Source organism: Lepisosteus oculatus, chromosome 3, assembly GCF_040954835.1.
Source record: "Lepisosteus oculatus isolate fLepOcu1 chromosome 3, fLepOcu1.hap2, whole genome shotgun sequence".
Lineage (NCBI taxonomy): Eukaryota > Metazoa > Chordata > Actinopteri > Semionotiformes > Lepisosteidae > Lepisosteus > Lepisosteus oculatus.
In genome coordinates, this window is record NC_090698.1 from 39,812,423 (window position 1) to 39,828,339 (window position 15,917).

The 15,917-nt window shown below is 36.6% G+C and overlaps 1 protein-coding gene across 1 annotated transcript in view; it reads right to left on the minus strand.

Annotated features, from left to right (window-relative positions):
- Positions 1-10,537: 10,537 nt before the first annotated feature.
- golph3a (golgi phosphoprotein 3a) overlaps positions 10,538-15,917 on the minus strand; it is a 29,769-nt gene continuing 24,389 nt past the window's right edge. Inside the window, exons 3-4 of the mRNA XM_006626738.3 lie at positions 15,378-15,492; positions 10,538-12,613 (exon numbers count right to left, since the gene is read on the minus strand). Coding sequence (XP_006626801.1) covers positions 12,189-12,613; positions 15,378-15,492 — 540 coding nt within the window. The 3' untranslated portion in view covers positions 10,538-12,188. The remainder of the gene's footprint in view (positions 12,614-15,377; positions 15,493-15,917) is intronic.

The window sequence follows — 15,917 nt, forward strand, 5'->3', positions numbered from 1 at the left end:
AAGTAACTTAGCCATGTTGTTGAAGTCAATACCCTGGCTTCTTCCAAGAAATGAAAGAATGCATGAGATCTTTGGATCTATAAAAGACTAATTACTAAATAGACTAAATGGGACAAATTGCCTCCTTCTTTACATTAACCTTTCTTATAATTTTATGTTAGCCAACCAACTGACATCCTTCAATTGGGCAGATGGACACTGTATAAATATAAATTTAACATTAACTGTATATTCCTGCAAGAATTCTGCACACTATTTTCAATTGGGTTTGAACACTGAGCGGACACAGCAATTCAATTCACCCAAAAATCAGGACTTCCTAACATGCTAACACGTAATAATATGTGTTAGCAAACTCTTTCATACCTCAGTTGCCTAAACCTAACACCTTCGTTTGTACCTAAACTAAGACAACAATACATGAAATAAAATCTATTTTTTGTTCAAAACTTTCACTTTAGTTAATCATGTTAGTTACTGTATATACACAGCATAAACAACTGCCAGTCCTAACTATATATTTGCATTACAGGTAAAGTTTATCAAGAAAAAAGATTATACTGTATGTGGAGTAATAAGTAGATCACACCCATATTGTTTTACATCTATGGAAAAAAAATCTTTGTAAGAATGTTTAATTTGGAATTTGTCTGACAGTATTTGAAGAAAGAGAAATCCCATCCTTGATCTAACACCTCCTTTCCAGGCACCTCCACATCGGAATTTTATAGGGAAACAATTTCTGAGAAGTAGAAGGATAAAAACTGGAGTTCATCAAAGTTCTGAACTGATTTTGCTTAACATCCTACCCAGTTCTCGTACTGTATACTGTAAATAGATCTGTTTTTCACAATTAATGAGTTGATGAGGCTCGCTTTATTAAATCTAATAGGCACTTATCTGGACTATAGTCAGGAAAACCAATCTTAACCTGAAATCTCTCTCCCTTAGTGACATTTATGCCAGCAATGTATATTTTGGTATCCAGCCAAAACCTGCAAATTCCCACAAGCAACTTTTTTTTAAATACAAAGCAATTTGCTTCAGTTACTGTAATTTCCTTTGTATCCATAACTGTACTGTTCACCACTAAGAACAAGGAACACTGATAAACACAGCTTTTTAATTATCCAGGTGGTTTTAATCAAATATGCTTATCTGATTTTATAAATTCAGTTTTTGTGCAATTAACACGCTTTTTTTCTCAGATGGGATAACAACTGTTGAATACAGCGAGTACTTTCCACTGGCAAAGCTCCTTAAAATAAAAATCCTGAATTAAATAGAACATTTCTGAACAGCACACATTTATCCAATTACAACAGAAGCTGAAGAAAATCTATTTTATATCCAGAATAATGCTATAAATAAATAAAAATAAGGAATGCAGTGACCCAATAGCTAAATAAACTAGTTCAGGAGTGAAATAACTGCAAGCACAATTTAAAAGGGGTATTAGATAGGACCAGAGAGAGTTAAAAAGGATTATTGCAGCAAAGGAATGGTAAAGAATGAAGTGTTTCAGAGATAAAAATAGAAATGTTTAGATGATGACAGGAAATGGCTGATGGTTTAAATGAATGTTTCATTCAGGTGTTTACCAAGGAAGGAACAGACAAAATGTTTCAGGCTGAGCAAACAAAAAGTCCTATAATTAATAGAATTAGCATATGAGAAGCAGAAGTGTTGCTATAACCAGTTAAACAATACTCCAGGGCCTGTTGATATACTACTCACTATATTTAAGGAAACAAGAGATGCTATTTATAAGCCATTAACAAAACTCTTTTAGAAGTTCTCTCGAGACAGGGGTAATACCTACCGTAACATAGCTAATGCAGTGCCTTTCCATATAAATGGCAACAAAACCAAACCAGATAGTTATAAAGCAATATGTCTTATTTTGATTACTACAAGAATTCCAAGATTTTGGAAACAGTTTTTAAAACTAAGGGCAGCATGGTGGCACAATGGTTAGTATTGGTGCCTCACAGTGCTGGGGCCCTGGATTCAGTTCCTGACCTGAGGTTTGTAAGTTCTTCCCATGTTTGCATTGATTTCCTCCATGTTCTTTGTTTTTTTCAAAAAGTCCAAAGTCCATGGAATACCCTGTCTTGCAGCTTTTGCTTCCTGGGATAGGCTCTAGTTCCCCTAAGACCCTCAATTGGAAAAAACAATTAGAAAATGGATGGATGGAAGCAATATTAAAATAAAAAGATCTTAATCCTGTGTTCAATTGTGATCTCTATTATAAAAGACCCTTATCCTACAAAGAGTTCAAAAAAGACTAAACAGAGTACTCCCAAGTGTAAAGAGGATTGTCTTGGAACAATAGATTACTGTATATAAACTAAATCATTTCCGTCCTGTCCTGCAGAAGGGACTTGACTAAATCTACACACAGTCATGTCTCCAGTTCAGTAGTACGATGGTAAACAGATACTGTACATACTACTGAATAGGATGCAGGTGATAGCAGCTTGGGATAGGTTTAGGAATAAAGAAACACCCACACAGGTGTGGTGGAAGGAAATATATTCTAAATAAGAAAATATTCTGCAGCTTTATTGCTATTACTCTGTTACTGACAAAGGCACTTTTGTTGATAGTTGCTTTACTTTGCTAAATTCTAATAACAGACTCCAAGACAGTGCTTAAAACATCACTCACAAATGCTGGGCATTTTCAGTGCTCCTATACTGGAATATGCAGTAGATGATGGTCATTGTGACTGGAAGCTAATGAAACAGCTTTAAACAGGTGTTCTACTAAAAAATAATTTACTCTTATTGAAGACATTTGCAAGATATTAAAACAACTAATTGGGAGATTTAGTGTTTTAAGGTAATTTTAAGAATGTGCATTTTGATCTTATAATATAAGTTATTATAGTATAGTCTTCAGTAATGCGATAGGCTGTCCCTAGACAAACACATTCTAGGCATCCTGCAACATCCCATTGTTAAAACGTCTGCTGGCAAGTTGCTTTTCATCACTATGTTGTCTAACACATTATTTTAAAATCCCAGCTGTTTAACAGATGGTAAGGATCATATGATACTTCTCTCACTCTGATTTACAGTTACAGATTGGATCCTCCACTACAACGTTTCATTCTCTTCCCACAATGTTGATGGGAAACCTTCAAATCTTTGCAAACGTTCTGCTGCATTTATTACTTTTCAGAAACCAGTATTTTAGAAGAGCAGTACTGCACTGTTCTGTTCTTGTTTTGTTCTAAGTTTGAGAAATTCAAAATTTGATTTAAATGATTAAAATGTTTCAAAATGATTTCTAAATCCCTAGAATTGTGCAACATATTTGTATTTTACAAACTATAGTTTGCCCAGGATACAAGAACTTGAAACCAAAAACAATTCTTCTACAATGCCACAAATAATATAAACATTAAAGAACTCTAAGAACACTAACAATAAATGATACAGTAGGTACTTTTAAAGTCTTTCTCATTGTATATACAGTACTAAAAATACAATCTATACAGTTAAATTGTTTAACCCATTTTTAAATTTATGTTTTGGATAAAATGAAGGAAAAACAGTGTTGCTGCTCCATTAGGAATGTGCTGAGAAGTTTTGTGACTACTGCAAGCTTTTATTAATATCCAGCAGCACTCTTGACACATTAGATAAAGTCCATTATGTATACCATTAGGATATTTTTATAATTAAATTAATTTAAAATAGACCCTTTAAGCTAATATACAGTTTGTATACAGTTGATAGTAGGAGGGATACTCTCTGCCCTGAAATAAATTAGGCCCGATAAAGACAGTTAATCCATAACAGGAAAATGTTCTTATACACTGAATGATTGTAATGTGGAGCACTTCATTGTCTCTCTGGAGACTTGAGGTCTCGGTTGGGTCTGGTGTTTGCATGTAGATGTTTGTTGATTTATTGAACCAGCTAAAATACACAGGCGATGAACTCTTACTGAATACAACAGAACTAGTCTGCTCTAGTGATGTAAGCCTAAGTTTTTTAGAGGAAACAAATGAATGTCATCACAGTTAGATGGAGAGTACATCTTCTAATGCGTTGTGCTACACTAAATAACCATGACCACCATGCAGTAAGAAATAAAGCATGGGTGTTTGTGCTGTAAAGGTAAAGAATCTGAATGTAAAATTACATTGTGGTGGTGAAATACAGAGAGTTGCACACAGTCATATAATTACAGTAAGGCTGCTAGGTCGTCAATTATATGATTTTAACATGTACCTCTTAGCTCCTGGTCATATGCTATTTTTTAGCCACCATTAGGGTCCAATTGATTAACTTCTGACCTCTCAATCCAGTGCTGTAAAGATTAATGTAAGTCAGACTATTTGGATTTGACGTTTTCTATTCTTGACAGATATACTGTATTTTTATTGTTTTATATGTTGTAACAGCATATATTTATATTGTTACAATAAAACGATTCTTCCTATTTAATTTTACATATAGTATAAAATAGACATAGGAAATGGAAAATAAAGTGTTTGTTCAATTGAATGTGACCTTGATTGCATCTAAAGTTTAAGGAAGTTCACTACCACAGACTAAATTACACAAGAATTGTTTCTCCTAACGTATGCATATGGTATATGTGCACAGTGAGTTGAAGTCTGTCTCTTTATGGAGTTGACTAATTGTGTAAATGAAGTTTTTTTTTTCCTTTATTTTTTAAGATGAGAAAACAACATTGGTGCCAATGGTCATATGGAAAGGTTTAGTATTTATAAGCAAAAAAAAACCTCTTGGTCTTGCCTGTGTAACCAATAAACTGACAAACTAGTAATCCTGTGGTTCTATTCTTTTTCTAGACACAGTTCTACTTGGACTGGATAGAATATGCTTTCCAAAGCATTCCTGTGGTCTGCATGGCAAAAATTTGTGAATTGCATCAGACAATGTCTCTTTATATATGGTTTACACAGTTACAACTCCCCACCCAAAAGAAAAATGTCCACTGGATAGGAAAGAACAGCTCAGTCACTGTATTCATATACCAAAAGAATATTGGTATATATTGGTATGAGTCTTGGAGCAATTAATGCAAGTGTATTGATGTCTGATGTGCTTTAGCTTTGAACAGACATTGTGCCCTTTTATTCTGTGGAGTCCAGAATGGATGTTGCCTGTCTTTAATGTACTGCTGTTTAGAAAACTGATTCTCTTCCAGACATAGAATTGGCATATAACTCTGAATTAGAATGGATGCAGATGTGTCCCCCATTAAAGAATACAGACCACCTCAATGAGTGCTTCATTCTACTCCACAGAACTGCACATTATATATATGTCTGCACCTAGGCTAAAATAACCACAGCTATCTAAAGTCAGTAGTTAGTGCACCCACCTGGGTACTTGATATTCAAGAGTCAATTCCCATTCAATCCAAGTTACAAACCACAGCAGTGTCTCCAAAAGGCCCATAGTACTTGAACAATATTGTGGAGGACAAGGAAAGATGACACTTGGCAGAAGTCTTGGATGTGATTCAAAACCCAATTGGAAACCAGCGTTGATGGTCCAGCAGTAATGTGTTTATACTGTTGCTTTTTGTGCCAGTTGACACTTGTTGCTGTGTAATGGAAAATAGGAGCACTGCAGCACAGCAGCAGGAAAGTACAAAGGAAGGAGATGTGCTTGGACAATATTTAGTTTTACAATTTAAAGAAAAGTCAAACAAAAGTGAGTTCATAGGTAGATGGGATTTTCTGACAGCAATAATGTGGAACTCATCACCAGTGATAAAGTATCCACTGCTAAAGTTAACCAGCTGCGTGTATTAGGCCTACAAATATAAATTAAAATGTCCATTAACTTATTCTAAAGCCTTCTTTCCCAGCACAAAGCAAACACAAACCATTTGCTTACAGTGTGATGTTATATTTTCTAGCAAAGAGAGGAGAAATGACTTTTATAGTCTGGCTTCATCCTTCAGACTTAATGGCTTCCTCTCTCTTTTATCTTGTGAAATCTAGCACAACTATATTGTGTTGGAACTGTGCATTTATTTATTACACCAGGATGGGCAGCATGATGGCACAGTGGTCAGCGTTGCTGTCTTGCTGTGCTGGAGCCCTGGGTTCAATACAGGACCTGGAGTGCTATCTGTGTGCAGTTTTTGTGGGTTTCCTCCCCTAGTCTAAAGACATACTGATGGGTGAAATGTCTTCTGGGAAACTGGCCCTAGTTTATGTGTGTTGTGTCCATATCTACCCTGTGATAGACTGACATCCTGTCCAGGGCGTGTCCTGCCTCGTGCCTATTGCTTGCTGGGATAGGTTCTGGCTCCCCCATGACCCTCTACAGAATAAAGCAGTTAGAAAATGATTGGGGGGATCTATTTGTTTGCCAGTGGTGATAATGATCTTAGTTTTTCTACAAAATCATTTTGTGAAAGTACTGTAGCAAGTGCACAGCTTGGCACAATTGTGCTTTAGCACTTTGCAGAAGATATGGTTCATACCCCCAAAAAAAGGCACGCTTGCAAAAAAGTATTCTGCACTAGTATAAACTGGCTGGCACTGAAACTCCTAAACTCCTAAGCTTAATAGGTACCATTGTCCTCATTGCTTCATTATCACAAGGCTCACAAACATTTTTAAAGCTTATGTTTTTACCCAGTGAACAATCTGAACTGCTAAAACAGTTGTCCGGACTCATGTTATTTTGTATTATGTATCACTTACAATCCTCTAAAATAATTAGAATATTGTATTGCACTTCATTTGGCCACTGCAAAATTGTCAACTGCCATTTAAAACGGTCTTCTGCATGATCAAGAGTGCACCTGACTGACCAAGATGTGGGCAGATTCACTACTGAATGTTATCACTGTTGTCTGAGCAAACAGAACATTTTATCTAAACATCTACAAAAACAAGGCACAGCAGCCCCAGGAATTAGGACACAGTTTCAACAGACATGACAAGGACTGGCAATTTCTCTTTGCCTACTACATACATACAAACAATATTTTTAAACAGACTTCCTTATAGAAAGAAATTAACCTGAAAGAAATTGTAATACAGCACAATGCAGCATGAATATCTATAAAGGGACTCTGATTTTTATTTTTTTAACAGTGATGACATAATACTTGATGACAATTAATCACCTGTTCTAACATTTAGTTTAAATTCTACAGGAATGAAAGAGATGTGGCCTGTCTTGTGTCTGATCTAGATGGTCTTTTTCATATCAAGTGAAAACACCATATACTCAAATTTTCAAAATCTGTATATCCATGATACAGTCTAGGTACTACATTTGAACAAAGTTTTCTACTAAATGTAATAAAACATACTGGAATTTGAATGTGTGGTAGATAAGCTTTATTTTAAAACTGATTTTACAGAAATTCTGTGATCAAACTTTTCCCATGAGACAGGTTAAGGCAAGACAGCTGCGGAAAATATGACTTTTATTGATATGAGCTCAAAGCCTCTTATCTTGACTGTTTTTCCTCTATTTCCTCCACACAATTCAGTTCAATAAAGACATGGATGTGTGTTATTTTTCTGTAAACAGATGGTAAGTCTGCAATTATTCAAATTAATAAAAGCAATCCTGTTTGGACATGAATTCATCTATGTTCAGGTTCTGCATTAGAATAGTGAATTTTATGGCTACAGTAGCTATCAAAATTATTCACCCTCCTTGGACTTTTTCACATTTTACTGTGTTACCATATAGAATTGCAAGGTATAAATTTGGGATTTTTTCGAATTGATCAACACATAACACTCTATAATGTCAAACTGAAATCAAAATTCTACAGATCCTCCAAAATTTATTATAAATATAAAACAGAAAGTGATAGCATTTTACTATGACCCACCAAAATAGGCTCTGCTGCAACCAAATGTCTTTAGAAGTCACATCCTTTGTTGAATAGAGTCCACCTGTGTGCAATTAGGGTATTTCACATGAGCTCAGGAGTTCACTGGAGGCCCCACAGTTGATAAGTACAGATCCCAACAGAACTACATCATAAAGACAATCCAAATTTCAAAGTAAATCTGGGATAGGGTTATTGAAAAGCACCAATCAGAGGAAGGGTAAAAGAAAATTTTGAAGCACCAAAACACAGTAAAGTCCATTATAAAGAAATGTAGAAAATATGGAACATGGTGTTCTCCGAAACTAAGAATCCAGGCAAGAAGTCAGGGAGGCCACCAAGAGGCCAGTGACTACTGTTAAGAAATTAGTCTTCCATGGCTGAGATGGAAAAAGTGCATTTGACAGATGCCTTGGTGCTTCACAAATTTCAGCTTCATGGGAGAAAGACAAAAACCTCTCTCATTGACTATGCTTTGCTAGAAGGCATGAGGGAGATTCTACAACCAAATTGAAGAAGATTCTATTGCCTTCTTTGGCCTTAATCTTTTTGGCCTCAATGGTATGCGTTATGTTTGGCGCAAATGCATCAGAGAACATAATCCTGAGATCACCATCTGGGAAACATGGTGGGGGCAGTATCATGATATAGGGATGCTTTGCTGCAACAGGGCCTGGAAGACTTGAGAAGATAGAAGGAAAAAGATAGATGCAGCAGAGGACAGAGAAATCTTCTGTCCTGGGGTGGCCTAGTCAAAGCCCAGGCCTCAAGTCAACAAGAATCTGTGGCAGGAATTGAAAATTGCTGTTCACCTATGTTTCCCATTCAATGTGAGGTTGTTTGAGCAATTTTGGAAAGACGAAGGGGCAAAAATTGCAGTGCCCAAATGTGCAAAGCTGGTAAAAACTAATCTAAAAAGACACATGGCTGTAAATTCAGCCAAATGTGTTTCTACCAAATGTTGAATCAAAGGGGGGTGAAAACTTAAGCAATTAGTTATTTTGCATTTTATAATTAATTTAGAAGGATCTGTAGAATTTTGTCTTCACATTCACACTTTACAGCATATTATGTTAATTAATGGCAAAAACTCCCAGTTAAATACATCATGATTCCATATCAAAACAATAAAATGTGAAACTGTCACTATAGAAATCAGTTATCAGTGGTGTGCACTATTGTACTACAATTATTACAATATCATAACACCAACAAAACCATTTACATAATTTCTGTGTATTAAGACTTGGTTGTATTTGTATAATTTTATGCATTCGCATGCTCCTTTTGTAACAATAAAGAAAATAATAATAAAAATAATAATAACCATTATAATAATTGTTATAATAAATAACTATTAATAACATTATAATATAGTGCTTTCCTGGACACTTCACGGATGGGAAATTTGGCTAGGATGCTGGGTTAACATCCCTACTCTTTTTTCGAGAAACACACTGGGATTTTCAATGACCACAGAGTCAGGACCACAGTTTTACACCTCAACCGAAGGACGGCGTGTTTTTACAGTATAGTTTCCCCGTCTCTATACTGGGGCATTAGGACCCACACGGACTTCCCCCTACTGGCCCACTAATACCACTTTCAGGGGAACCTTATTTTTTCCCAGGTCCCCAGCTCAGGTACTGACCAGACTCACACCTGCTTAGCTACAGTGGTTTGTCTGCTGTGAGTCGCAGGGTGATATGGCAGCTGGCCACGTTACAAAAATTGTCCGAAGAGTACGCAAGTTGCCTGTAGTGTTCTCTGTCATCCCCTCCAGTGAAGTCATGCACAGGACTACATCCCAAAACAACTCTGAGAGATGAACCTGACGTCAACACAAAGAAGAAAGAAGAACTGGAGAGAAAATGCACGCAGCATCTGGAGAGTGACATTAATCAAGACAATGGCAAACCTGCCACAAGCAACTTGAAGGCTCCCCCTCCATATATTGGACATGATTTTATCCCCATTATTAAAAATGATGCAACAGAAGCAAGTGGTACAGGATAAGAACATGGTTTGCTGTAATTTAAAATATTAAGTTTCATGGCTTAATATTGCTTTAAGCTCTAATTGGTGACGGGTGAGACGGATGAATGGTCTCTAAATAAAAGTAGAGAAACTACAGATATCTACATTTCAGAACATGTTTGCACCACATAAAAGCCTTTTGAAGCAGCTGAAAATTGTGACCTTGAAGAACATCTGTGCTGTTTCATTGTCCCTGACCATGTTCTCTATAGGATTATGATAGTATCACAACAGCCTTTCGCTGAAAACAGTTGCAGCATGAACACAACTCTTTAAGGAAATCATGTTTTCTTCCTTATAACTGAACTTCCATCATAGAGGCCTACTGGGATAGTACCAGAAGGAACTTCATTAGGAACTACATAGCATTTGTATAGATTTACCATCTTTCTTCAACACCAAAAGTAGAAATCTTGGCTTTTGTTTTGCTTTGATCCATACTTGATTTGATTTAAGTAACAAAATCTTAATGTTCATTGAACAAAATTCTAATTGAACTCACAATTCCATCCATTGATTACTTAACCCCCCCCACATCACCTTTCTAACACTTAATACAATGATTACAAAATGGAAACAGACATATCCTCATGCAGCATTATAGACTGCTATTGTAATTAAATGAAGACATCCACTTGGTCTATTTCAGGCACTTTCAAGATCTTAGTTTATTGTATGGTAAAAAGCAAGTATACAGATTAGGGATCCCTTTAATTTCAAGCCTACAGTTATACATTACCTAGTATTTTTACTCCAAGAGTATATTAACAAAACATAGTCAGATACCTGTAAACCCCTGTCATGAATAAGCTATCATACCAAAATCAGTGTTGAGTTATCTCCCCAATGTATTGTATACATCAAGTGAAGATAAACTACTGTAAAGCAAGCCATAATTAGAGGTAACAGTTTAAAAAAAAAAGATTTTGCACAATGTAGTAACAAAATGAATACAAAATGAGTAAAAATCAGCTTCTGGAGTAAGGAAATTTGAGTCTTGAAATTAAAAAAAAAAATCATGCAACATGAAATAAGCATGGGATATGAACATTTTCAGTCAAAGACATTATCTTATCATTTGTGTCACAGAAGGGAAGGTTCCACTCACGCTTAGGATACAAATTGGTCAAAGGCTTCCTTTACACAGTCATGTTAACAAAATATCACAACCATTCCAAACAGCACAGAGGGGGAGATAAAAAATCTAGTCGTCACTGGGTGGAGTGCCTGTTAAGAAGATCTCAACACTACACCATAATGACGCATGCTGTTAAAGCCCCAGTGTCCACTGTAAGTGAGGTTAACACAAAACTCTGGGTCAGGTGTGTTCTTGTCCGAAAAACTGGGTAGTAAGACAGGGTGTTTATTCTACAAGAAAGTATTTACAGAATACAGTGGAATGTGCTCCACCCCAGGAATGCTCAACTCAAATAGTGATGTTTAGTCAACTGGCAGCTGGGTTGGCTGTTTTTGTTTGTTCAGTTATTTAAAAGGTTATAAAAATAAACAAGATTATAGATTTGAACAGTACAACAGACAAACACAAAGCAGAAACCTTCCTTATACACCAAAGCAAAATCACATATCAATGGATCTCTTATAGCATTCATTGGTAAATCAAATTTCAGGGAACATAAATATAAGACAGGGAAACGTGGCTCGACAAAAATCGAAAAAAGGAGCAAAATATTTGTCCTCAACTAGTGTTTCGTTCTGGTTTAGGCAGAAACTCAGCTGTTTGCCTGGTGAACAGTCAGACTAAACCGTGCTATACACAGGGGCGACCGTACAAAGTGCTGACTGCTAGACCCTGTAGAAAGCATGTTGAAACTTACAAGAGGTGCTGTGTTTAGTTTTAATCCTGCCACAACTCTTCAGTACAGGGCATTGAAATGTCACAGTGGATTACCTTGAACTGTACAATGCACAACTGTAAAGAAAATGGCTGTTCAGAAACATGGAAAGGCCTCAGTCATGTACCAGGCTAAAAGTGAAATCTTTCTAAACAGTCCCCTCCAGTTTTAAATATTCCGAAGACATCACCCACAGAGTGGATCTATAACCAGACTGATTTTTTTAACATTATTTTTAAAAGTCCTGTTTGCACAGGAGTAACGTGAGCGTTTAGATGTTGAGATCTCACAGCGAACTAGGAGGGCAAGGAAGGGATTATCTACAAGCAAAGAAAATATTAAAGAATGATACATGTCTCAGGGTCAAAGCCCAGTTATAACGCGGAGGAAACTACATGACATAGCAACATTTGAACAAGATTACCAGTCCACTGTGAGAACTCATTTCGTAAAGGCAGCCACCACTGCCCAGAGGACCTCGTTCGTGTTGGTCTTCATACTTTCGACTTCCGGGTCCAAGTCCAGCAGCTGTCGTACTCTTTTCATGGCCAGGTCGTACTGGTCATCCAAAAGCGGGGCAAAAGCGTTCTCCAACACGTCAGAGGAATGGGCTAAGAAAATAAGGGCCAGTAAGCGCTTGTCCATGCGGTGGGGGTCGTTCACCCACTTCTCCAGCACGGCTTCCTGTACTTTCTTAATGAGGCGCTGCTTGATGTTGTTGTTGGTCAGGGGGTGTGTCGTCATGTCGAAAAGCAGGAAGTTCTGTTTCTCAGTTGTGAGCACTCCTTTTTCCACCAGGTTTTTGGCTAAGCGCTCCCGTACGTTCCTTAGCTGATAGTGCAGTTTTAGAGGGTTCCACGTCTCACCTGCAGAAAAAAACAAACGATGAGTAGAATAGAAAAGGGATGACTATTTTGATATTAAAGAAACCGCCATTATCTGCTCATGAAGTTTAAAGGGTGCTTGAGGTTTACTGAACTTATTATGATGTCTTGTATTAAGTAGAAAGGTTTTTTGACAAAATGTAAAATTGCTGGTTATTTTAGTATTTTATACAGAACTTGAAACTGGCAATTGTTTGCAGTTTGGCTTGGGCATTACGTCCTATACTGTACATGAGGAAAGAAAGATGTCCTACAGAGCCACTCAGGAGCCAAACATTCAAATAAATTTATAAGGGTTAACAACACATAAAACACCACTATAATTAAGGTCTGTTCACAGGCAAAGCTGGAAAATGGTCTGCAACAGGTTTGTCAGCATAAAAATAAAACTACATCTTGTTCTATGGGCTCTGGTTTACTTTGGACAGACAGATTAATGGCGGATTATCAACAGACTACTTTAACAGATGGCAGTCTACTCATCAAGACTCTTAGGATAATCACACAAGCTATACTTAAGAAAATTGTCCCCAGACTCTGATAAAACTCACTGAATTAGAAGCAATGTTTTCCTCACCATAAACGACTAAAGAAGGTGAACATATTTCACAGGCTTACAAATAGATACACGATTTCAAAAGATAGGGCCCAGTAAACCTAGTTCTCAATTGTTGTTGTGGTCTATGTTGTGTAGGCAAGGTCATTTATCCCTTTTTCAGATGAAGATAAGATCAAACTGAAAACAAACTATTCTTAGTTTCATTCAATATTAAGAAAATGCAGCAAAGACTCAAAACTGTGGGGATAAATGCAAATAATAGGAAACCTAGTAATGTGGCAGATATTCAATATGCATTTCTGTTTTCTTGAATAAAACAAGCCTATACATTCCAAGCTCTGGAAGTATTTCTTATATGTTAATGTGGCTTGTCTAAGCTCACTGAAGCAGGTGCAAGTTAATACAAGTGACGAGACCCAATACCAAGACTGCAAAGCAAAGAAGCCATCCAAGCTGAGAAATACTGATCATGAGATGGCACAGAAAGCCTTTCTTTTTTTTCCAAGGCTGTTGATTATGAAGCACAGTAATCCTTTGCCAAGAACATGAAAAAAATGAGCACAATCAATTGCACACCAAATATTATCATTGCGGGTTGGATACAAGACCTTTTTGTAAAAGGGCCACTATCTCTATGGGGCAACTACAGTAATAGAGTAATGAATTCCAAATGACTATAGCGATGTGTTTAAAAGCAGAAAGCTCTTTGAATTCATTTCCCTTACACAGCCTCTTACATCTGCTCTGGGCCTAATCATATGTGATTTTCCTGCATTTTTCAGTAATCCTTCAAGCTCCACTTTCCTGCTGTTTAAGGGGTACTTTAACCCTATCACTGTGAACAATAACACATTTAGTACTATTCCCACTGTTTAGTACAAACACTGATCCTCTCTTTTTAAACAACTTTTATTTAGCACGGCTGTAGGGTTTTCTCTACAGATACACTGTACTGACATGCATTTTGTTTACCCTCCCTGGGAAGTGATTGTAAACTAAATCACGTACATTTAGAGATTGACCTGATGGAGCAGATGAGACTTTGTATGCTTTACAGTATGTGTATCTGCTTGGGATAGTCTTTGAACTGAATTTAAGCTGAAAGAATGAGCTTTTATTGGACTTACCAACAGAACCCTTCTTCTCATGGAAATAATGTCACACAAAAACCTCTTCCAGTTAATAATTATTTGGGGGATATATAAACAGTTCCAAAATGGGTTGCAGAATACATTCTGCAATGTCTAATTAAGTCCAAATAAGAAATGTTGAAAAGTAAATGCGCTAATTGTTTCCAGGCTAACAATTTAATTGCATCTGAGGGTAAAATATACAGCAACCTGTTTTGATACAACCTGGTGAAACAACACCATCAAGTAAAAAAAGGTGAATAATTAAAGTGTAATATTAATTCAGCCTAAGGAATGCCCCAATCCCTAAACATCAGATAACTACAAAGATACAGACATGAAAATTTAACATAGAATAAACATAAAAAATAAATAAACCACACATCACAATAAAGTTCTAAACAACACTGTTCCAGTGCATCCTTATATATACAAATAGATTTATTGCATTAATTTAAAAATTGAGTAAGTGGGAGAGTGCTTGTAACCTGGTCGCACCAAATCTAAGAAGTTAAACCAGGCTGGGCCTGAATAGCACTGGGATACGAAACTTCCAAGGAAATCCAGAAACACAGGCCTCTCTCTTCTGGAATACAATTTAGAAACCAGTGCCTTAGCAGAGTTTGATCCCCTGAAAAGATGTACAGCTGAGGTCCTGACTACTTGATCATAAAGGATCTCTTGACGGTGTCTGAAAAATCAGGGGTGTTAGCACTGGTGTACTGGAATTATTAGTACATTCCCTTATCCAAACTATAGCAAAGGTTTAGACCAATAACTCCAAACACTGCATTCACAGGTTCCCAATTTCATAAATGTGTCAAAGTACTGTACTATAGTTTGCATCAGTGCAACCTAAAACTCTGGATAACCATAAAGTTCTTAAAAGTAAGAGCCTATAAAGACATGGCAGAAATTGTGCTTCCGCCCATCTAGTGGAATTCATGCAGATGAGCTCAAATTAAGAACAGGACAACACTTAAAACTGTATAACTGTGTGTGGCAGAGATGGTTTCTCTGAACATTGTAGACAAGCAGGAAGAGAAAATCCACTTACCACTTAGCAGTTCAATCCAGCTTTGTACTGTTTCAGGCGGCTGAGTTTCTTTAATGTGTTTCAAAGCTTCATCCAGCAAGACATCCCCAGTCTGCGCATCAGACTTACAAATCACCTAGCAACATCAAAGACTACCCTTAGATTTTACAAAAGACAAAATGATTGAAAAAAAACATATTTGGATGCCTTTAATGTTTTATGCATTTAATTAACACAGGTCACAAAGGGCACAGACTGGTAAAAGCAGGCTAGTATAACAATGCTTGCATGAATAATGTAGTTAATGTGAAAGAACTATATCTTATATCCAGCAGTACGATCCAGTTCCACTGTCCCAAACCAAAGTCAGAATGTATAACGAATTATTCACAATCACCTGTAATTCTTTTGGTCTTGAGAGAGGAAAGGTCATAACTAGCTTTTTTGATGGCAAGCAGTCCTTTGGTCTATCTCTACCACAAGGAAACATTTTCAATGAAACATGGGCACAAATCAAATGTAACTAAAAAGATACTGCGTTATGTGTACCAAAGCCGTTAA